This window comes from Cottoperca gobio, chromosome 11 (assembly GCF_900634415.1).
Source record: "Cottoperca gobio chromosome 11, fCotGob3.1, whole genome shotgun sequence".
In the NCBI taxonomy this organism is placed as follows: Eukaryota; Metazoa; Chordata; class Actinopteri; order Perciformes; family Bovichtidae; genus Cottoperca; species Cottoperca gobio.
In genome coordinates this window covers 19,521,524-19,537,133 of record NC_041365.1, presented here as the reverse complement: position 1 = coordinate 19,537,133, position 15,610 = coordinate 19,521,524, and the positions used below count along the sequence as shown (strand labels likewise).

The following is a 15,610-nucleotide window of genomic DNA, read 5'->3' as shown; positions in this document are numbered from 1 at the left end:
CAACAGCGTGGAGAGAGTGGTAGATGGATTATTTAAAAAGGATAATCAAAAATCTATCAAAATATTAGTCTTAAATAAATCTGTGACTCCGTCTGGATATCAAGCTGTTTGACATAGGGTCAACCCAGAGGTTGAGAAAGCATGGCATATTCAATATATTACACTGCTTTGAGTCTCTGCGAGTACATTCACTGAAATGGGATTTATGACCGTAGTAAACGTAACTTTCAAAGTCATATTAAATGCTCAGAGGAATGAAAATTTGAACATCAATAATGAATAATTCCATGACAGGGCTGAAATATAAAAAAGGACATCTAACTTTCTTTGATGAGTTGTAAATGATACAAATATTAGCAGCAGCAACATTCATTTAATTATTCTAACTACATCTTAATGTATGAGCATTTATTACCTGAAGTAGCCATGGTGGTTAAACACAGAGCACTTGTCCATAGCCATCTCAGTAGTACCATGGTGAACACAAGCCAGTAAACTTTAGTATTTAGTATTTAGTATTTAGTACCAATATTGCTCTGGTGATCTCTGGCACGTTCTTGCTTGATTTCATAAATGGTGTTGTAATCATCATGTCAAGGCTTTTATTCGTTCAGGGACTGGGCAGGGATAAGAGGCTGGTCCACAGATGAATGATATCTCTTACACATTACTGATTCTATGATTCATACATAAAGGAAAATCTGCCTCACATACACCTTCAGAGTTTACTTTGGCTAGAAAATAGTGCTTAATTTGGTTTGTGTAGATATCTGAGTTCAGTGTAAACTGTTTTATTACAATGATTATCTAATCTTAAATTCACTGCTAAAGAAGGTGTAGTGTGGGCCAGTTGTATACACCATTGTCAGGGTTGATTGTCAAACTAAAAGCCTTGGGAGAATACTTCATCTTGGTTGGAAATAAATCTACTGAGACAACAGTCCTCCAGACGTCCCCACTCTCTCAGGTTGAATGAGTTATATTTTGTAGGTAACTGTACCTGTATGTAACTCTGTTTGTATCATTAGTCCATCAGGAGACACCTCTCACTAAACCTGTGACCTGTCAGAAATAGAAAATAGGGAATAAATATATAGAAACAAAGTAGAAAAATACATTGAATCTCACAATTGAAATAATTAGACATGTGGATGATGAAGACAATATACAATATACATAGTAAGGAATATGATCACAAGCTTAGATCTTACACAAGTGGGTGCTCATTAGGCAAGATGGGAGTGGGAGCTGAACATCACCTACCTCAGCAAAAAAGCACAGCAGAGGATGTACTTCCTGCAGCAGCTGAGGAAATATAACCTGCCAAAGACGATGATGGTGCACTTCTACACTGCCATCATCAAGTCCATCCTCACCTCCTCCATCACCATCTGGTACGCTGCTGCCACTGACCGGGACAAGGTCAGACTGCAGCGTGTCATTCGCTCTGCGGAGAAGGTGATCAGCTGCAATCTGCCATCCCTCCAGGACCTGCACACCTCAGGACCCGGAAGCGTGCAGGTAAGATTGCAGCTGACCCCTCCCATCCTGGACACAGACTTTTTGAGTCACTTCCTTGCGGCAGGAGGCTGCGGTCCATCAGGACCAAAACCTCTCACCATAAGAACAATTTCTTCCCCTCTGCAGTCGGCCTCATCAACAAGGCCAGAGACCCCCTCTGACACTGTCTCTCCCTCCCCCCTCTACATCTTACATTAACGTACTGCCCAGCCGGCTGTCCTTGTGTTGTGTGTTGTACATTGTCTATATTTTGTATATATTGTTAATTGTTAATTGTTTTAAATGTATGCACCAACTAAACCACAGCAAATTCCTTGTAGTTGAAAACCTACATGGCAATAAAAATGATTCTGATTCTGATTCTGAAGATCTTCTCCCTCTCTATCTGTATGCATTTATGTAAATGTATGTTACTAACTCATCATCCTGGGTGTCATCCCCGGAGTGTCTGTCTCTCATGTGGCAGGTTGCCACTGATAAAGTTTACGTCAGGATCATGAATCGTGGCTGCGCCTGCTGCCCTGGTCCTGCTGGACACCGGGAAGCCTTATTGACATTTTCCTGGATTCATCCAAACTTTCTCTTTTTTCAACACAACATAATTTCTGTCACATGTTGTATTTGTACTATGCTTGTTTATCCTGTACACACGACATCTATTGCACGTCTGTCCGTCCTGGGAGAGGGATCCCTCCTCAGTCTCTCCCTGAGGTTTCTTCCATTTTCCCCCTTTAATTTTGGGGTTTCTTTTAGGAAGTTTTTCCTTGTGCGATGCGGGGGTCTAAGGACAGAGGGTCTAAGGACAGAGGGTCTAAGGACAGAGGGTGTCGTAACCTGTACAGTCTGTAAAGCACACTGAGACAAATGTATAATTTGTGATATTGGGCTATACAAATAAATTTGATTTGATTTGATATGCAGATGAATGTTAATCATGTGATTAGAAAACCTTCAGATGCTTTACAGATTGTTGGTCATATGAACATAAACTTATTTCTATACAGACAACTGTTAGTGAGAGTGCCAGAATTCAAATATTTAGGGTCATGGTTTAATGAAAAGAACAAATGTAATTATCATATAAAGGACTTAAACATTTAAGAAAGCTTTAAACTTCATGAGGAATGTATGTGGAATGTGCAGGGCACTAATAAGATCCATGTAAAGATTTAAGTATAGTATAAATGTGAAGGGAAAGTATTGTCTGGAAGAACAAAATGAACACCTCTATTCTTTACAAAGCAGAATGTGCGGCACAGCAAACAGGGGGGAACAGCTAAAGTTGACCAGAATGACACGCACACACAAATGGGGTTAACTGAAACATGGAGGGAAAGGGGAAGGAATAAAATGGCAGAACGAATTATTGAGAGACACTGATATAGAAAAGGGGATCTAGAATGAAGATGGCGCAGTTTTGCACTAGTTCCAGAAGGTGGCAGCAATGCAACATGACGGATGTGGGCTGCCGTAAAACACCAAACAAGAAGAAGAAGAAGAAGAAGAAGAAGAGGCAGCCAGTCCGTAGTTCTCCAAGGATTTGCACATTAAATTATCAAAACGTCTTACGCAATGAGGTAATTATATTTCAATACATGTAAAAGGAAATTTCATTGAGTTTTACAGTTGTATACAGCCAGAGTGGTCATTGTTGTGGTTAGCTCCTGGTCGGGCTAACTGTTAGCCTAGCTTACGTTAGCGGCGTGCATTGTTTGAACGCTAGCTAAATGTTACAGAGACACGTTTAGAAAGATAATTCGCGTTATTTGTATTATGTGCTGCCGCGGTAATGTTAATGGTTTTATTTCTGAACTGCAGGGGAAGTGTACTTTGATACGAGTAATTTGCCAACTAACGTTAAACGGTGGGTCTGCTAACATTGCCTCACGATAGGCAGCTAGCTAACTGTAAATGAATGAATGGATATAACCTAACCGATGTGGATGGTAGCGTAGTAGTTGAGTAACGTTACGTTAAATGGCATTAAACTTCGCAATGGGGTTAGATGGTGCCTAAACTAAGTCGCTAAGCATCATTACTCCTCACTTTAGTCTTGATAAGCAGATGTTTGTGAGCAGTTCCGACATATTCCTGTGTTTGTGTCCAGAGGAGACCGCGGCAGGGGCCGGGGAGGCCGCTTTGGGTCCCGTAGGAGGACTGATCCAGGGGTGAGTTCATTAACATTTAAAACAAATGAATTGATTGAACCAGCCGAGCCCTCATCGTGTTTCCTTCAGACTGCAAAGTGTTTTGGTTTCTGCCACATCTCTGAAATCATCCAAAGATGTCTCCTAGTTTGAGCAAATGCCATAACAAGCACATATATTGTGTTTGTTCCTGTCCGGCAGGAATGAAGGGTCTTGCTAGGACAGTAAAGACTAAGTGTAACTCCACAGGGTTAACATGCTTAATTCTTCATAGCCATTTCCTGATCATAGTGTTTGCCCCTAGGTAGGGTTAATATAGGGTTCACTGCAGACTGTAATCCAAATAACATTTATTAGACTGTTAACCTACCTTAACATTAGTACAACATGTAAAATACATTTAACCCTTGAAGAACTAAGAAACTATAGCCTTCCCTTTTTTAATTTTGATGTCTTCATGATGATTCTAATTATAATAATAATAATAATAATAATAATAATAATAATAATAATAATACTGGTTTGGGTTCTATTAAACTGATACTGTTTGCCTCTAGGTGTATGTTTTTTTTAATTTAGTACACCGTTATTACAAACTGTAAACCAATATGAGAAACAATTACAAAGCAAAGTATTAAATGCAGTTATTTTCTTATATCTGTGCCTTAGTGGAGATAAACAAAGACATTCTTTGTGATGATTTATTTTCAGCCAGACTTTGTCAGTAGTATTATAAGCGTATTGAAACAGGAACACTGTTATGATATTGTCATTTTATTGTGACATTAGTATGACATTAACTTTTGTCCATATCACCCACAACTATTGTGTGAAATAATGCAAACCATTCAACCTTACGTGATGCCCCCACATGTTTTACATCAGATATTCCTTTATGGTCACTTGAAGTCATTTTTACAAAACTACTAACTTGATTTTTTTTCTACATTCCTGTTTAGGTACCGTCCGTTTGTCCCACACATCCCATTTGATTTTTATGTGGTGAGTAAACTGACCTGCAGGGGGGGGGGGTTCTATTTCGACATAAGCCTCAACATGTGAGACGTGATCGATGCTTTAAAGAGTAACCTAACAGCAGTGTTTCACTGTCTGTTTCCCCTCAAACTGCATCCAGCATCACGTGTAGAGTGTAGAGTGTAGTCTGCTTCGTTGCACCTGTAACACCAAAGTGTTCAGGTGTTGATTTTCACCAGTTACGTGAGTTTTGTCTGTGAGTTCTGTTCAACAGACCAGGTTTCCTGAACTGCCATAGTGGTGTCATTGTGGGAGTACTAAAGTAGGCTGTTGTTTATCGCAAGTGTGAGATGGCCTTCCCCAGAGTGAAGCCTGCACCCGACGAGACGGCTTTCAATGAGTGTCTGCTGAAAAGAAACCAGGACCTGAGCCCCACACCAGCAGAACAGGTCAGTCCACAAACATATCCTGACGAGATTTGTCTCACCAATTTCTCTTCATGCAGTGTGTTGCTTTCACTCGGTAAAGGTAACGATGTTTATTTGTTTCTTCCTGCATTTAGTCCTCCATCTTGTCCCTGGTCACAAAGATCAACAATGTCATTGACAACCTGATTGTTGCTCCAGGCAACTTTGAAGTGGTGAGTTATTTTTATTTTACGGCACCATCTAACATCCTGAATAACTCGGTGATGAGCACACAGGGTTTAAAAGCAACCTCCCCCCCCCCCAGAATACCGGCATATGTTTTGAATGCCACATAATCATAGACTGTGGGGGTGGGCGAGTAATTTTGAGTCACGCATCTGAAACAGACCTAAGTATTGACTAGTTGCAAAGCATTCTTTTAGTCCGATACAGGCCAGACACCTAGAGGAAGCGACAAAGAGGCCCGTTAAAAACTGCGAGGGTGCACTTCTTCATTTAATAAAGCTCATTAATTTAAGTTAGCGATATCACTGTCAGAGCGCTGAATATATTTAGAAATGATGGACGATTCTCTGTCAATTTGAGCACGGGAGGTGCTCAAATACACAACAACCCACACGGGATGCCGGCTAACCTTCACCCTGTGAGCACATTGTTGTAGTTCAGATCAGTGTTCAGTGTACCATCTCTCTGCATATTGTACTTGTATAATGATGTGTAAAATAAAACATTGATGCAAACTAAAGTGATATCAGTAATGCTACTGATAGCATTTTAGTTTGTATCAATGTTTTATTTGAGGTAGTTAATAATGTACAAAGTGAATAATGTTGTACCTGTCTCGTTTCATAGCAAATTGAAGAGGTGCGTCAGGTGGGCTCCTACAAGAAGGGCACCATGACGACGGGGCACAATGTGGCTGACCTGGTTGTAATCCTCAAGATCCTACCTACACGTGGGTACCAGTAAGACCTGATGTCATCTTCTTTAAAATAGAAGATGCAATGTAATAATCCAAAGTGCAAGACTGTCTAACAGGAAGCTGCAGGTGATGTACTTGTTGTTTCTGAGTCTTTCAGGCGTTTCGATGTAACTCGGATGTCACATCAAGGTGTTTGCAGCCAAATAAAATGTATTTATATAGCCCAATATCACAAATGACACATTTGTTTCAGTGGGCTTTACTGTACAGTGATGGGACTATTCATAGTCTGGATATACAATCTATGTTTGGTACCACTATTCAGGATTTGGGGATAGTTGGTCGTTGTGAATGGCAGCAACCTTTCTTGTTGAATTGCGTTTTTCTTACAGTTAGGACCCTGTGGATCAATCCTTTTGTAATGAGAGCTTTATTCAGAGCTATGTGATTTAATCTCTGTAATATTGGCTGATGAGTTTCTCTTCTACAGTGGAGGCAGTTGCTGCTCTAGGCAACAAAGTAGTGGATACCCTTCGCACACAAGACCCTACTGAAGGTAACACTGAGGGACTGATGGGAGAAACAAATGTACGCTTTTAAGTTTTACAAGGAAATGCAAGAGATGAGAACTCCTGTGGCAAGTTATGATCAAATGATGATTATGTTTAGCTAGAATGTAAGAAGGACGTATTGATGCAGCAGTTATGAGTGACATTGTTTTGCTTAATTCTGGACAATGTACTCTATTGTGTGTGTGTGTGTGTGTGTGTGTGTGTGTGTGTGTGTGTGTGTGTGTGTGTGTGTGTGTGTGTCTAACTGTCTAACTGTATCTACTTGTTTCAGTGCTGTCCATGCTGACCAATGAGACAGGCTTCGAGATCAGTTCAGCTGATGCTACCGTCAAGATCCTCATCACCACCGTACCTCCCAACCTGCGCAAGCTGGACCCTGAGCTACACTGTATGCTTGCACACACAGACAAATTTAGACTCGGGGTGTAACCCTCGTAGATGTTCAATGTTGCCGCCATTACACATTTGTGAAAATGCGGCCTATTTGGTGCACATATTGAGCTCTGAGGTTTGCTGCAAAGTCTTGGGACATTCGCCTTCAAGCTTAGTGTACAACTGCTGCGTAGCTTTCACTTCAGATCCAAGTCACCACCTGACATTTGTTTGTAATTGTTAAAGAGGGAGCAAGACCCACACAGATGCACTTGTTTCATAATTGTAGTCTTGGTTTGTGTTCTCAGAATATGGTACCACTGAGTGAAAACATGAGTTCTAGACTATTTCCTGCCCTTTGCAAAGACTTTGTTATTGATGGCGGCCATTTTCTTTGGTCCAGTCTTCCTCATTTATAGTAAACATGTGTTTCTATATAGCTATAGATATCTATATCTATATAGATATATAGCAACCAAACCGGACCATTTGCACTTTGTCAATTGTAAGGAGTAGTGTTTGTTTTTAATCTGGCTTGAGTGAACAAAAGAAGGTATGTTCAGGATGTCCCGTCCGCCTAGCATTGATTCCCTCGGACCAATCGGTGGTCTGTAGTGTTTTAACTCCAGTTTTTATTATTGGCTCAGCTAGCTTGAAACCTTGGCATAGGTGGTACTAAAGAAAACGGGTACTATCCCTAGTGCATGCAGTGGAAATGTACCATAATGGAGCCCGAGTGGTCCAGCTGTGGAAATTGGGCATTTTGACACAGTTCATCTTTGTGAGAAGGTTTTGAGTTGTATGCTTTGTGCTCACTGAATACTTTCACCAAAGCAGACAAATGTAATGTTCCACATACAGAAGAGCATAAGCTAGCTACACAGGTGAGCTGTTCTGAAAGATGCATTTAAGTCATGTGCACAACAAACCATTCATAAGAGTCAAACTACGGAGGTCGTCACACAAACAAATATCAGGACAATCGTGTGTGATCTGTTTGAAAGTTATACCTAAACTTTCCACTGAGATAATTCTCATAGACCTCCAGTTGTAGTGTAATGTAATAAGTTGTATGTATGTATAAGTTGTATGTATGTATAAGTTGTAACGTATGTATAAGTTGTATGTATGTATAAGTTGTATGTATGTATAAGTTGTACGTAGGTATAAAAGTATGTATGTTATGTATAAGTTGTATGTAGTATAAGTTGTATGTATGTATAAAGTTGTAATGTATGTAGAAGTTGTATGTTATGTATAAGTTGTATGTAGGTAGAAGTTGGTATGTATGTATAAGTTGTAACGTAATGTACTAAAGTTGTACGTATGTATAAGTTGTATGTATAGTAAATAAAGTTGTATGTATGTAATAAGTTGTATTGTATGTATAAGTTGTTATGTATGTATAAGTTGTAAACGTATGTATAAGTGTACGTAATGTATAAGTTGTATGTATGTATAAGTTGTATGTATGTAGAAGTTGTACGTATGTATAAAAGTTGTACGTATGTTGTATAAGTTGTACGTATGTATAAGTTGTACGTATGTATAAGTTGTACGTATGTATAAGTTGTACGTATGTATAAGTTGTACGTATGTATAAGTTGTACGTATGTATAAGTTGTACGTATGTATAAGTTGTACGTATGTATAAGTTGTACGTATGTATAAGTTGTATGTATGTATAAGTTGTACGTATGTATAAGTTGTACGTATGTATAAGTTGTACGTATGTATAAGTTGTACGTATGTATAAGTTGTACGTATGTATAAGTTGTACGTATGTATAAGTTGTACGTATGTATAAGTTGTACGTATGTATAAGTTGTACGTATGTATAAGTTGTACGTATGTATAAGTTGTACGTATGTATAAGTTGTACGTATGTATAAGTTGTACGTATGTATAAGTTGTACGTATGTATAAGTTGTACGTATGTATAAGTTGTACGTATGTATAAGTTGTACGTATGTATAAGTTGTATGACACCAGTTCTGTTGGTCTGGGGTTGAAGGTGCTCACTATGAACCACAAGGTTCAAATCCAGATATTGATGCTAGGATTAATTTAGTTTTTGTGGTTTCTTCAGTGGACATCAAGGTGCTGCAGAGTGCTCTTGCTGCCATCCGACACGCCCGCTGGTTTGAGGAGAACGCCTCTCAGTCAACGTGAGGAAGTCTCAATAAACTCCCATCAGGCCTTCTGTTCTCTTTGAAGATGTATAATCCGCTCGCTTGAATTTATTGTCTTATTTGATGTTATTAATCTACAGGGTCAAAGTGCTGATTCGCCTGCTGAAGGACCTGAGGCTGCGCTTCCCTGGTTTTGAACCCCTCACTCCCTGGATCCTGGACCTGCTGGTGAGACTCCTCAGTCCAGACCTTTGACCCGACAACACGGCCAGATTGTGATGGTATACTTAGTAGGTGTTGTAGTGATGTCACCAGTGCTGAGCTGTCCTCTGTTGCAGGGTCACTCTGCGGTGATGAACAACCCATCCAGGCAGCCCCTCTCCCTGAACGTGGCCTATAGGTTGGATTTCACTCTCCTCATCTGTGGATACAGTAACTATAGATGGGCCTTGTCTTAACATTTGTGTTGGCCCGTGTGTTCTGAAGGCGCTGCCTGCAGATGCTGGCTGCTGGTCTCTTTCTGCCCGGCTCTGTGGGCATCACTGACCCCTGTGAGAGTGGAAACTTCCGAGTGCACACAGTCATGACTCTGGAACAGCAGGTATGTCTGCTCCTGTGCCTTTACTGCAGGCCCATCACTCTGCTCTTAATGAAGGGACGCTCCTCACTGCTGCTGTTCTGGCGACTCACCCAAGTAGCGTTTCACCAAAACCCAGCATGGATCACACCAGCTGTTTGAGAGCTTTAAACTGTGAGATGAATATATTTTCTTAATCGGCCGATGGCGGTGTGCTAATGTTGAATTTGTTTGTGTGTTTGTGCAGGACATGGTGTGTTTCACAGCGCAGACTTTGGTGAGGGTGCTCTCTCATGGAGGTTATAGGAAGGTGCTTGGCCTTGAGGGAGATGCCAGCTGTAAGATAATCACATTTTTCAATATGACTAGTTTAGACAATACAATATGTTTGTCATTTCTAAGTGTACCGTATATTTTCGCTCTGGAGTCCTAAAAAAAACCAGCCAGAAAACTGCAGAAGTGTGATTTTCAGATACTCATGTGCCCACATGTAAGTTGTTTTCCATACTGGCTGTGAAATATTTCCTTTCAAGCAAAACTCCAATATAAAGGATAGAAGAAGAGGTACATCTAAAGCTAATATGGGACTCCAGCATGTCTGAATTAGACAAATCAAATGTAATTAAGCAAAATACTTTGTCATAGAACATGACAAATGATTGTGCTTCCAGTAATGTTTTGCCACTATGCGAATCTCTTTAAAACATTTCAATACGGTGATTTGAAGCAGCCTCTGTGCATTTCTGTTTCCACATCCAGGTGCATGCACAATAAACTGAATAAATAATACTAATCACACTGTTGTGCGTCTGTTCCAGACCTGGCAACAGAGATGTCTACATGGGACGGTGTGATTGTCACGCCGTCAGAGAAGGCCTATGAAAAACCTCCAGAGAGGAAGGAGGAGGAAGATGAAGCTCTGGAAGAGGGAGGAGATGGAGAGGATGAGAGCATGGAGACCCAGGAATGATGAGGAATTCTACCACCAACACAGGTTTATCAATTCAGGTGTGTGTGTGGGTGGGTGTGTGTGGGTGGGTGTGTGTGGGTGGGTGTGTGTGGGTGTGTGTGTGTGTGTGTGGGTGTGTGTGTGTGGGTGTGTGTGGTTTTTCAGCTAATAAATCCATCTGCTCTCTTTCCACAGTCTAAGCTTCCAACAACCCTATTGAAGAGCTTTCAGCTGTTGCCTGGACAGAAACAGCTGCAGGAAAAATGTCTCATCCCCCACTGGCCTCATTCAGTGTCAGTTTTTATTATGTTTTTACTTCTTGTTAAAGTAACATCCTGAATTAAACTTTCTTTTTTTATTTAGCATGAGTCCTGTTATTTGTGCCAAAATAAAAGCAAGCTGAAAGATCGAACAGTCCAGCCAGCTCATGCTCTTTATTGAAAGCAACAATAATAATCCACAAAATCATAAAAACTCAGCACAAAAGAATGTAGACGGGTGATACTGTCGGACATCAGGGTCCCCAAGTGACAACATACTGTAGATGTTTACTGATGAAAAGTGATAAGGGGGACGGGAATGTTGTTTTATTAAATAAAGCTGGCATTAGATCAAAACTCCAGTCAGGCAAAAGGACAAATAAATCCAACACAGTTCTGTACACTACAGATTAGGAAGCCCCGACGCAGTAAATTTACGGTCAACTCATATTTTCCCCTGAAGATGTTACATTGAGAACAAATCTGTGTTGAAATCGGCGTGAGAGCAAATGAACATAAACTGATGTTGAGAGAAACTTGTATAAGTCCAGGAGTTGTCTTCACAGTGATGTTGAGTAGATATTATTTAGCTGGTATTGGCATTGAAATCTAGATTCCTGGTATGGAACATCCCTAGTCCGGATGAATGACGGGGTTCTACTCTATCTTTCAAGGGGCAGCAACACCAGGGTTTACATGATGCTGGCCACCATAGCAGTCACTTAAAATATTACTTCACCAGCTCTGCAGTTGCAACAGTTTGAAGTCCCTTTAACTCTAATATAAAACAAGCGGGTACCACAACTCATTTACTGTTTGACCAAACACTTTAAAATCACATTTTATTTATCACAAATTACAAATGTGCCTCACGGGGCTATACAATCTGTACAGCATGTTGTCTCCCTTACACATTAGACATTGTTATTTATCAACATAAATGTTAATAACATTCAATAAGAGATTCTCATGTTGTATCCATAAAGCTGCTCACTATCTTCAAAGAGTAAATCCTGTCAATGTGCAGTCGAGAGAACGCTTTGATGCCACTGAGTGACAAACCAGCTGCTGTGACGTCAGGAGGAGGTTAACCGATGGTGCGGTGTGACTTGGTGACAGAGGTATACTCCTTCATGAATGCAACACTGCGTCGCAGACCTGACCATCCAATCCTTAAGATCAGTGCAGCAATGCACATGGTTCAGTTAGTTTGTATGGAGTTATGCTCCTGCATCTCTCAATTAGAAATAATACAGGTAGAAAGTTGAAAAAACAAACTCAGTTTACTTGGATTGAGAAAGGTGTCTTCCATTAAAGTCGAATATCATGGCTGTCATTTTAATATGAGCCCGTCAGAGGAGAGATACGGTTGCATGCAAATGGTGTGCTGCTGACTTTGTAACGACATGATGGCAATGAAGAAGTATATAGGTTGAGTTTGTCTGTGTTTATTTGTTAACCTACAGGAAGTGAAGCCAGCACTGACCTCAGCGCCCGGTCGGCGACCCAGTCGTCGCTGCAGGGGACGAGCGGAGCTCACCGGGGTCGAGCTAAGGCTTGCATGCTTTGTTGTTGGGAAGACATTCCGTGTATATTGTTGCCTGTTAGTTGCTGGTCCAGCTGTGAGGTTTAGTGCTTCTTAAACTACATCTAAAAACAGATAACTTTACCAATAGTACCTGTGCTGGGCAAATCAGAAGATGATGCAGGATGTCTTCCTCGCTCAGTAACAGACTATACTGGAACATTTATTAGTTCTTTTACACCTGCCTCATGTGGTTTGTTCCCACCTTGTTGGCCACCAAGATAATGAGTTTGTATTTTCATCATTCTCCCTGGAAAGAACTGAGATCTCTACTGAGTAATGGCAGATGAAGATGCAGGACTGATATGTAGAAAGACATCATGGATGAGGGCAAGCTTTATGTGAATGTGGGGGTCCATGCAGCTGCCTCACAACCTCCACCTGAAGCATGAAGCTGGGACTTTGATCAGTTCATAAAATGCAGGCAGTATGTGTTGCAGAGGGGAATAAACTCCTCATGGATGCAACCTGTTCGAGATGATATCAGTGTGTATCTGGGTTCATGGCTTGAGTTTGAGCCAGGGGTGGAGCATGGTGAGGATGGAGAGTACGGAGGAGGTCAGGCCGCAGGCCCCGACAAAGCCGGGCCCTGTTGGAGAAATCCCCAGACGGTCCAGTGGGATGAAGATATCACAAGTGTTCTTCAGCAGGTCCAGCAGCAGCGGCGGGTTGCTGTACAGCACCGTCACCAGCAGGTGGAGCTGTCTTCTGAACCAAATGACTGGCAGACCGATGGCAGCTGGTGTGGAGGAGTCAGGGGGCAGGGTGGGGCTGTGTTGGGGTGAGGATTTGGCGTCTCTGTAACGCGCTTCTCTCTCGATGAGGAGGCGGATCTCATACACATCTCGAGTCAGGTTAAGGATCAGAGCAAAGAGGTAGTACCTGCAGAACACACATCATGAAGAAATGAGACAGAAATGATGCTTCAAACTCCATCATTTCATTTCTTTCAATGCATTTAATCCACTTTGAAAGACTTAAACTAGTATTTTAGATGTTTACTTGGGGTGCTACATGTTGTAGTATTGTCTGTTCTTCTGTATCTTGGCCAGGACTCCTTTGAAAATACTTTTAGTCTGAATGGGACCTGTCCTGGTAAATAAAAGTACATGATGAACCTGTTGCTGAGGGCGAACTAATGACACGGTCATAACATTCTTTCCAAGTCAATTCTCCAAACTCTTCATTAACTCTCAGAGCAGCAGAAAGCTATTACTGTTGTGCAGTGCCTTTTTAGGGAGTGTTTAGAAGAATTGCATTTCTCACTGAACATTTTATGAGAGCAACAAACTCTCGGCAGGAAAATTAAACATTTAAAAGTCAGTCTGCTATTTTTAACTGCAATAAAATCACATGGTCCAAGATCAGATTTCTACATCAGATCACTTTATTAATACATTTTCAACATGTATGATCTTATGAAGACAATGCTATGAAACTTTATTAAAAAACTGTCACATTAGCCTCAGTTTACTACACAAAGAGGGTTACTGATCATTTATATTAAATCATTAAAACATACACAAAAAAGAAGGCGACTCACCTGAAAGATCTCTGACTCCATTTGTGCTGGTCCAGTTTGGAGATGAGGCCCGCCTTTCCGGCCCACAGGACGTTGTCACAGGCAAAGTACATGGCTCTGTTGAGGTGGCTGATGGTCAGGCAGAGCCTCAGCACGCTGTCAGAAAGGTGGATGGCCCTCTTAGCAGCCTCCAGTGCCTCCACAGAGTTTCCCAGACGCAGCACTGTGGGACACAAACACACATCAGCCACAATTCTTCAGCCTCGGGGATGGAAAACGTCCAAGCTGGTCCCTTCACTCACACTTTCTTGTTAGGCTCATGTGTGCTTCCAGCTGAGTGATGGTTTGGTGAAGTTCAGCCGCGGCCCCGCTCTTCTGTAAAGTGTAGCCCAGCAACGTGCAGGCATACTGAGCAGCCCTGTGAGGACACAAACACATTACAAAGCAACTCAGGTAGATGTCAGAATATAGTGTGTGTGTGTGTGTGTGTGTATATATATATATATATATATATATATATATATATATAGATATATATATATATATATATATATATGAGAGAGTGAGAATAGGGTAAGAGATGGGATATGGGGGTGGGGTGGGGAGAGAGATAGAGATAGAGAGAAGAGAGGATAGACACATACACATAGACACACAGAGAGGGATAGATAATAGATAGATAGAGAGAAAGAGACACAGACAGAGACACACAGACGGATAAGAGAGAGGATAATAGATATGATTAATGTAGATATAGAAGATAGATAAATATACATACGATACAGACATACATAGACATACAACACACACACACACACATACACAACATACATATATACACACTATTATAGTATATATATATATATATATATATAATATATATATATATTATATCACTATATATATATATATATATATTAATATGATCGGTGTCGGTCGTTTAGTCGTGATTGTGAAGCTAATGTGAGTGATCAGTCTTCGTAACATGTCAACATAATGCAGGTCTGTGTGTGTTAGCACAGATTGAAGCGTTAGCTAAATATCAGCTTGGAGTACTTTAGTTAACAATAACAATTTTAGACTTACTTACAATAACATTTCAAACAGTATCGTTATTCTGGAGTTTATAAAAGTGGTATCATTACCTGATGACCCTCTCCTTAGCTTGGCTCTGGGCATTAAACCGAACCCAGGAGTCCATACTGGCTTCTTGTTGTTGCCGTCGGGCTGTTACAGCTGTTGCTCAACTAGTTAGCTAGCTAGCTGTCAACCTGCTAACGTTACCTGTTAGTCAGCAACTCTGGAGATGCTAGTTCGCTGCTAGATGTTGCTAGTACTGTCAAAGGCAGAAAGCTTAACTATCTAGTTACTGTGTTCTTCTTCTTTGGTTTTAATGGCAGACTACAAACCAACGTTGAAGGTGCATGCCGCCACCTTCTGTACAGGAGTGTGTAACATCATGACTTTATTACAGCTTACTCATATGATTAACAAAGCAAACAAACAAACAAAATAATGATAATATTTTAATTATTCAAATCAAATCAAATGTATTTATATAGCCCAATATCACAAATGACACATTGGTCTCAGTGTGCTCTACAAACTGTACAGCGTACACCACCCTCTGTCCTGAGACCCTCACACC

The 15,610-nt window shown here is 40.8% G+C and overlaps 2 protein-coding genes across 4 annotated transcripts; one reads left to right on the top strand and one right to left on the bottom strand.

Moving 5' to 3' along the window:
• The first annotated feature begins 2,975 nt into the window (after positions 1-2,975).
• ilf2 (interleukin enhancer binding factor 2) lies at positions 2,976-11,004 on the top strand. Of its 3 annotated transcripts, XM_029443081.1 has the most exons (15): positions 2,976-3,098; positions 3,629-3,689; positions 4,628-4,670; positions 4,988-5,092; positions 5,206-5,283; positions 5,924-6,026; positions 6,484-6,549; positions 6,837-6,953; positions 9,027-9,105; positions 9,210-9,297; positions 9,408-9,469; positions 9,556-9,670; positions 9,894-9,984; positions 10,465-10,654; positions 10,791-11,004. In XM_029443081.1, the coding sequence occupies exons 4-14, from the start codon at positions 4,994-4,996 to the stop codon at positions 10,614-10,616; spliced, it is 1,050 nt and encodes a 349-aa protein (XP_029298941.1). In that variant the 5' UTR covers positions 2,976-3,098; positions 3,629-3,689; positions 4,628-4,670; positions 4,988-4,993; the 3' UTR covers positions 10,617-10,654; positions 10,791-11,004. The 3 variants fall into 3 exon arrangements, with proteins under 3 accessions (XP_029298941.1, XP_029298940.1, XP_029298939.1); XM_029443080.1 differs by lacking the exon at positions 2,976-3,098 and having other exon boundaries at positions 3,610-3,689; positions 10,465-10,640; XM_029443079.1 differs by lacking the exon at positions 2,976-3,098 and having other exon boundaries at positions 3,610-3,689.
• A 1-nt stretch (position 11,005) lies between these two features.
• pex11b (peroxisomal biogenesis factor 11 beta) lies at positions 11,006-15,355 on the bottom strand. Its single transcript, XM_029443082.1, has 4 exons — positions 15,108-15,355; positions 14,265-14,380; positions 13,984-14,185; positions 11,006-13,322 (listed from the first exon to the last, which is right to left on the bottom strand). Exons 1-4 carry the CDS (start codon positions 15,161-15,163, stop codon positions 12,941-12,943), a joined length of 756 nt encoding a protein of 251 aa, XP_029298942.1. The 5' UTR covers positions 15,164-15,355; the 3' UTR covers positions 11,006-12,940.
• Between the last annotated feature and the right edge of the window lie 255 nt (positions 15,356-15,610).

Coding starts and splice junctions, on each gene's coding strand:
- ilf2 (XM_029443081.1), top strand. CDS start 4,994: ATGGCCTTCCCCAGAGTGAAGCCTGCACCCGACGAGACGGCTTTCAAT. Junction 5,093..5,205: donor GCCCCACACCAGCAGAACAG/GTCAGTCCACAA, acceptor TCCTGCATTTAG/TCCTCCATCTTGTCCCTGGT. Junction 9,985..10,464: donor CCTTGAGGGAGATGCCAGCT/GTAAGATAATCA, acceptor CGTCTGTTCCAG/ACCTGGCAACAGAGATGTCT.
- pex11b (XM_029443082.1), bottom strand. CDS start 15,163: ATGGACTCCTGGGTTCGGTTTAATGCCCAGAGCCAAGCTAAGGAGAGG. Junction 14,186..14,264: donor CATGAGCCTAACAAGAAAGT/GTGAGTGAAGGG, acceptor TGTGTCCCACAG/TGCTGCGTCTGGGAAACTCT. Junction 13,323..13,983: donor TGGAGTCAGAGATCTTTCAG/GTGAGTCGCCTT, acceptor TGTGTTCTGCAG/GTACTACCTCTTTGCTCTGA.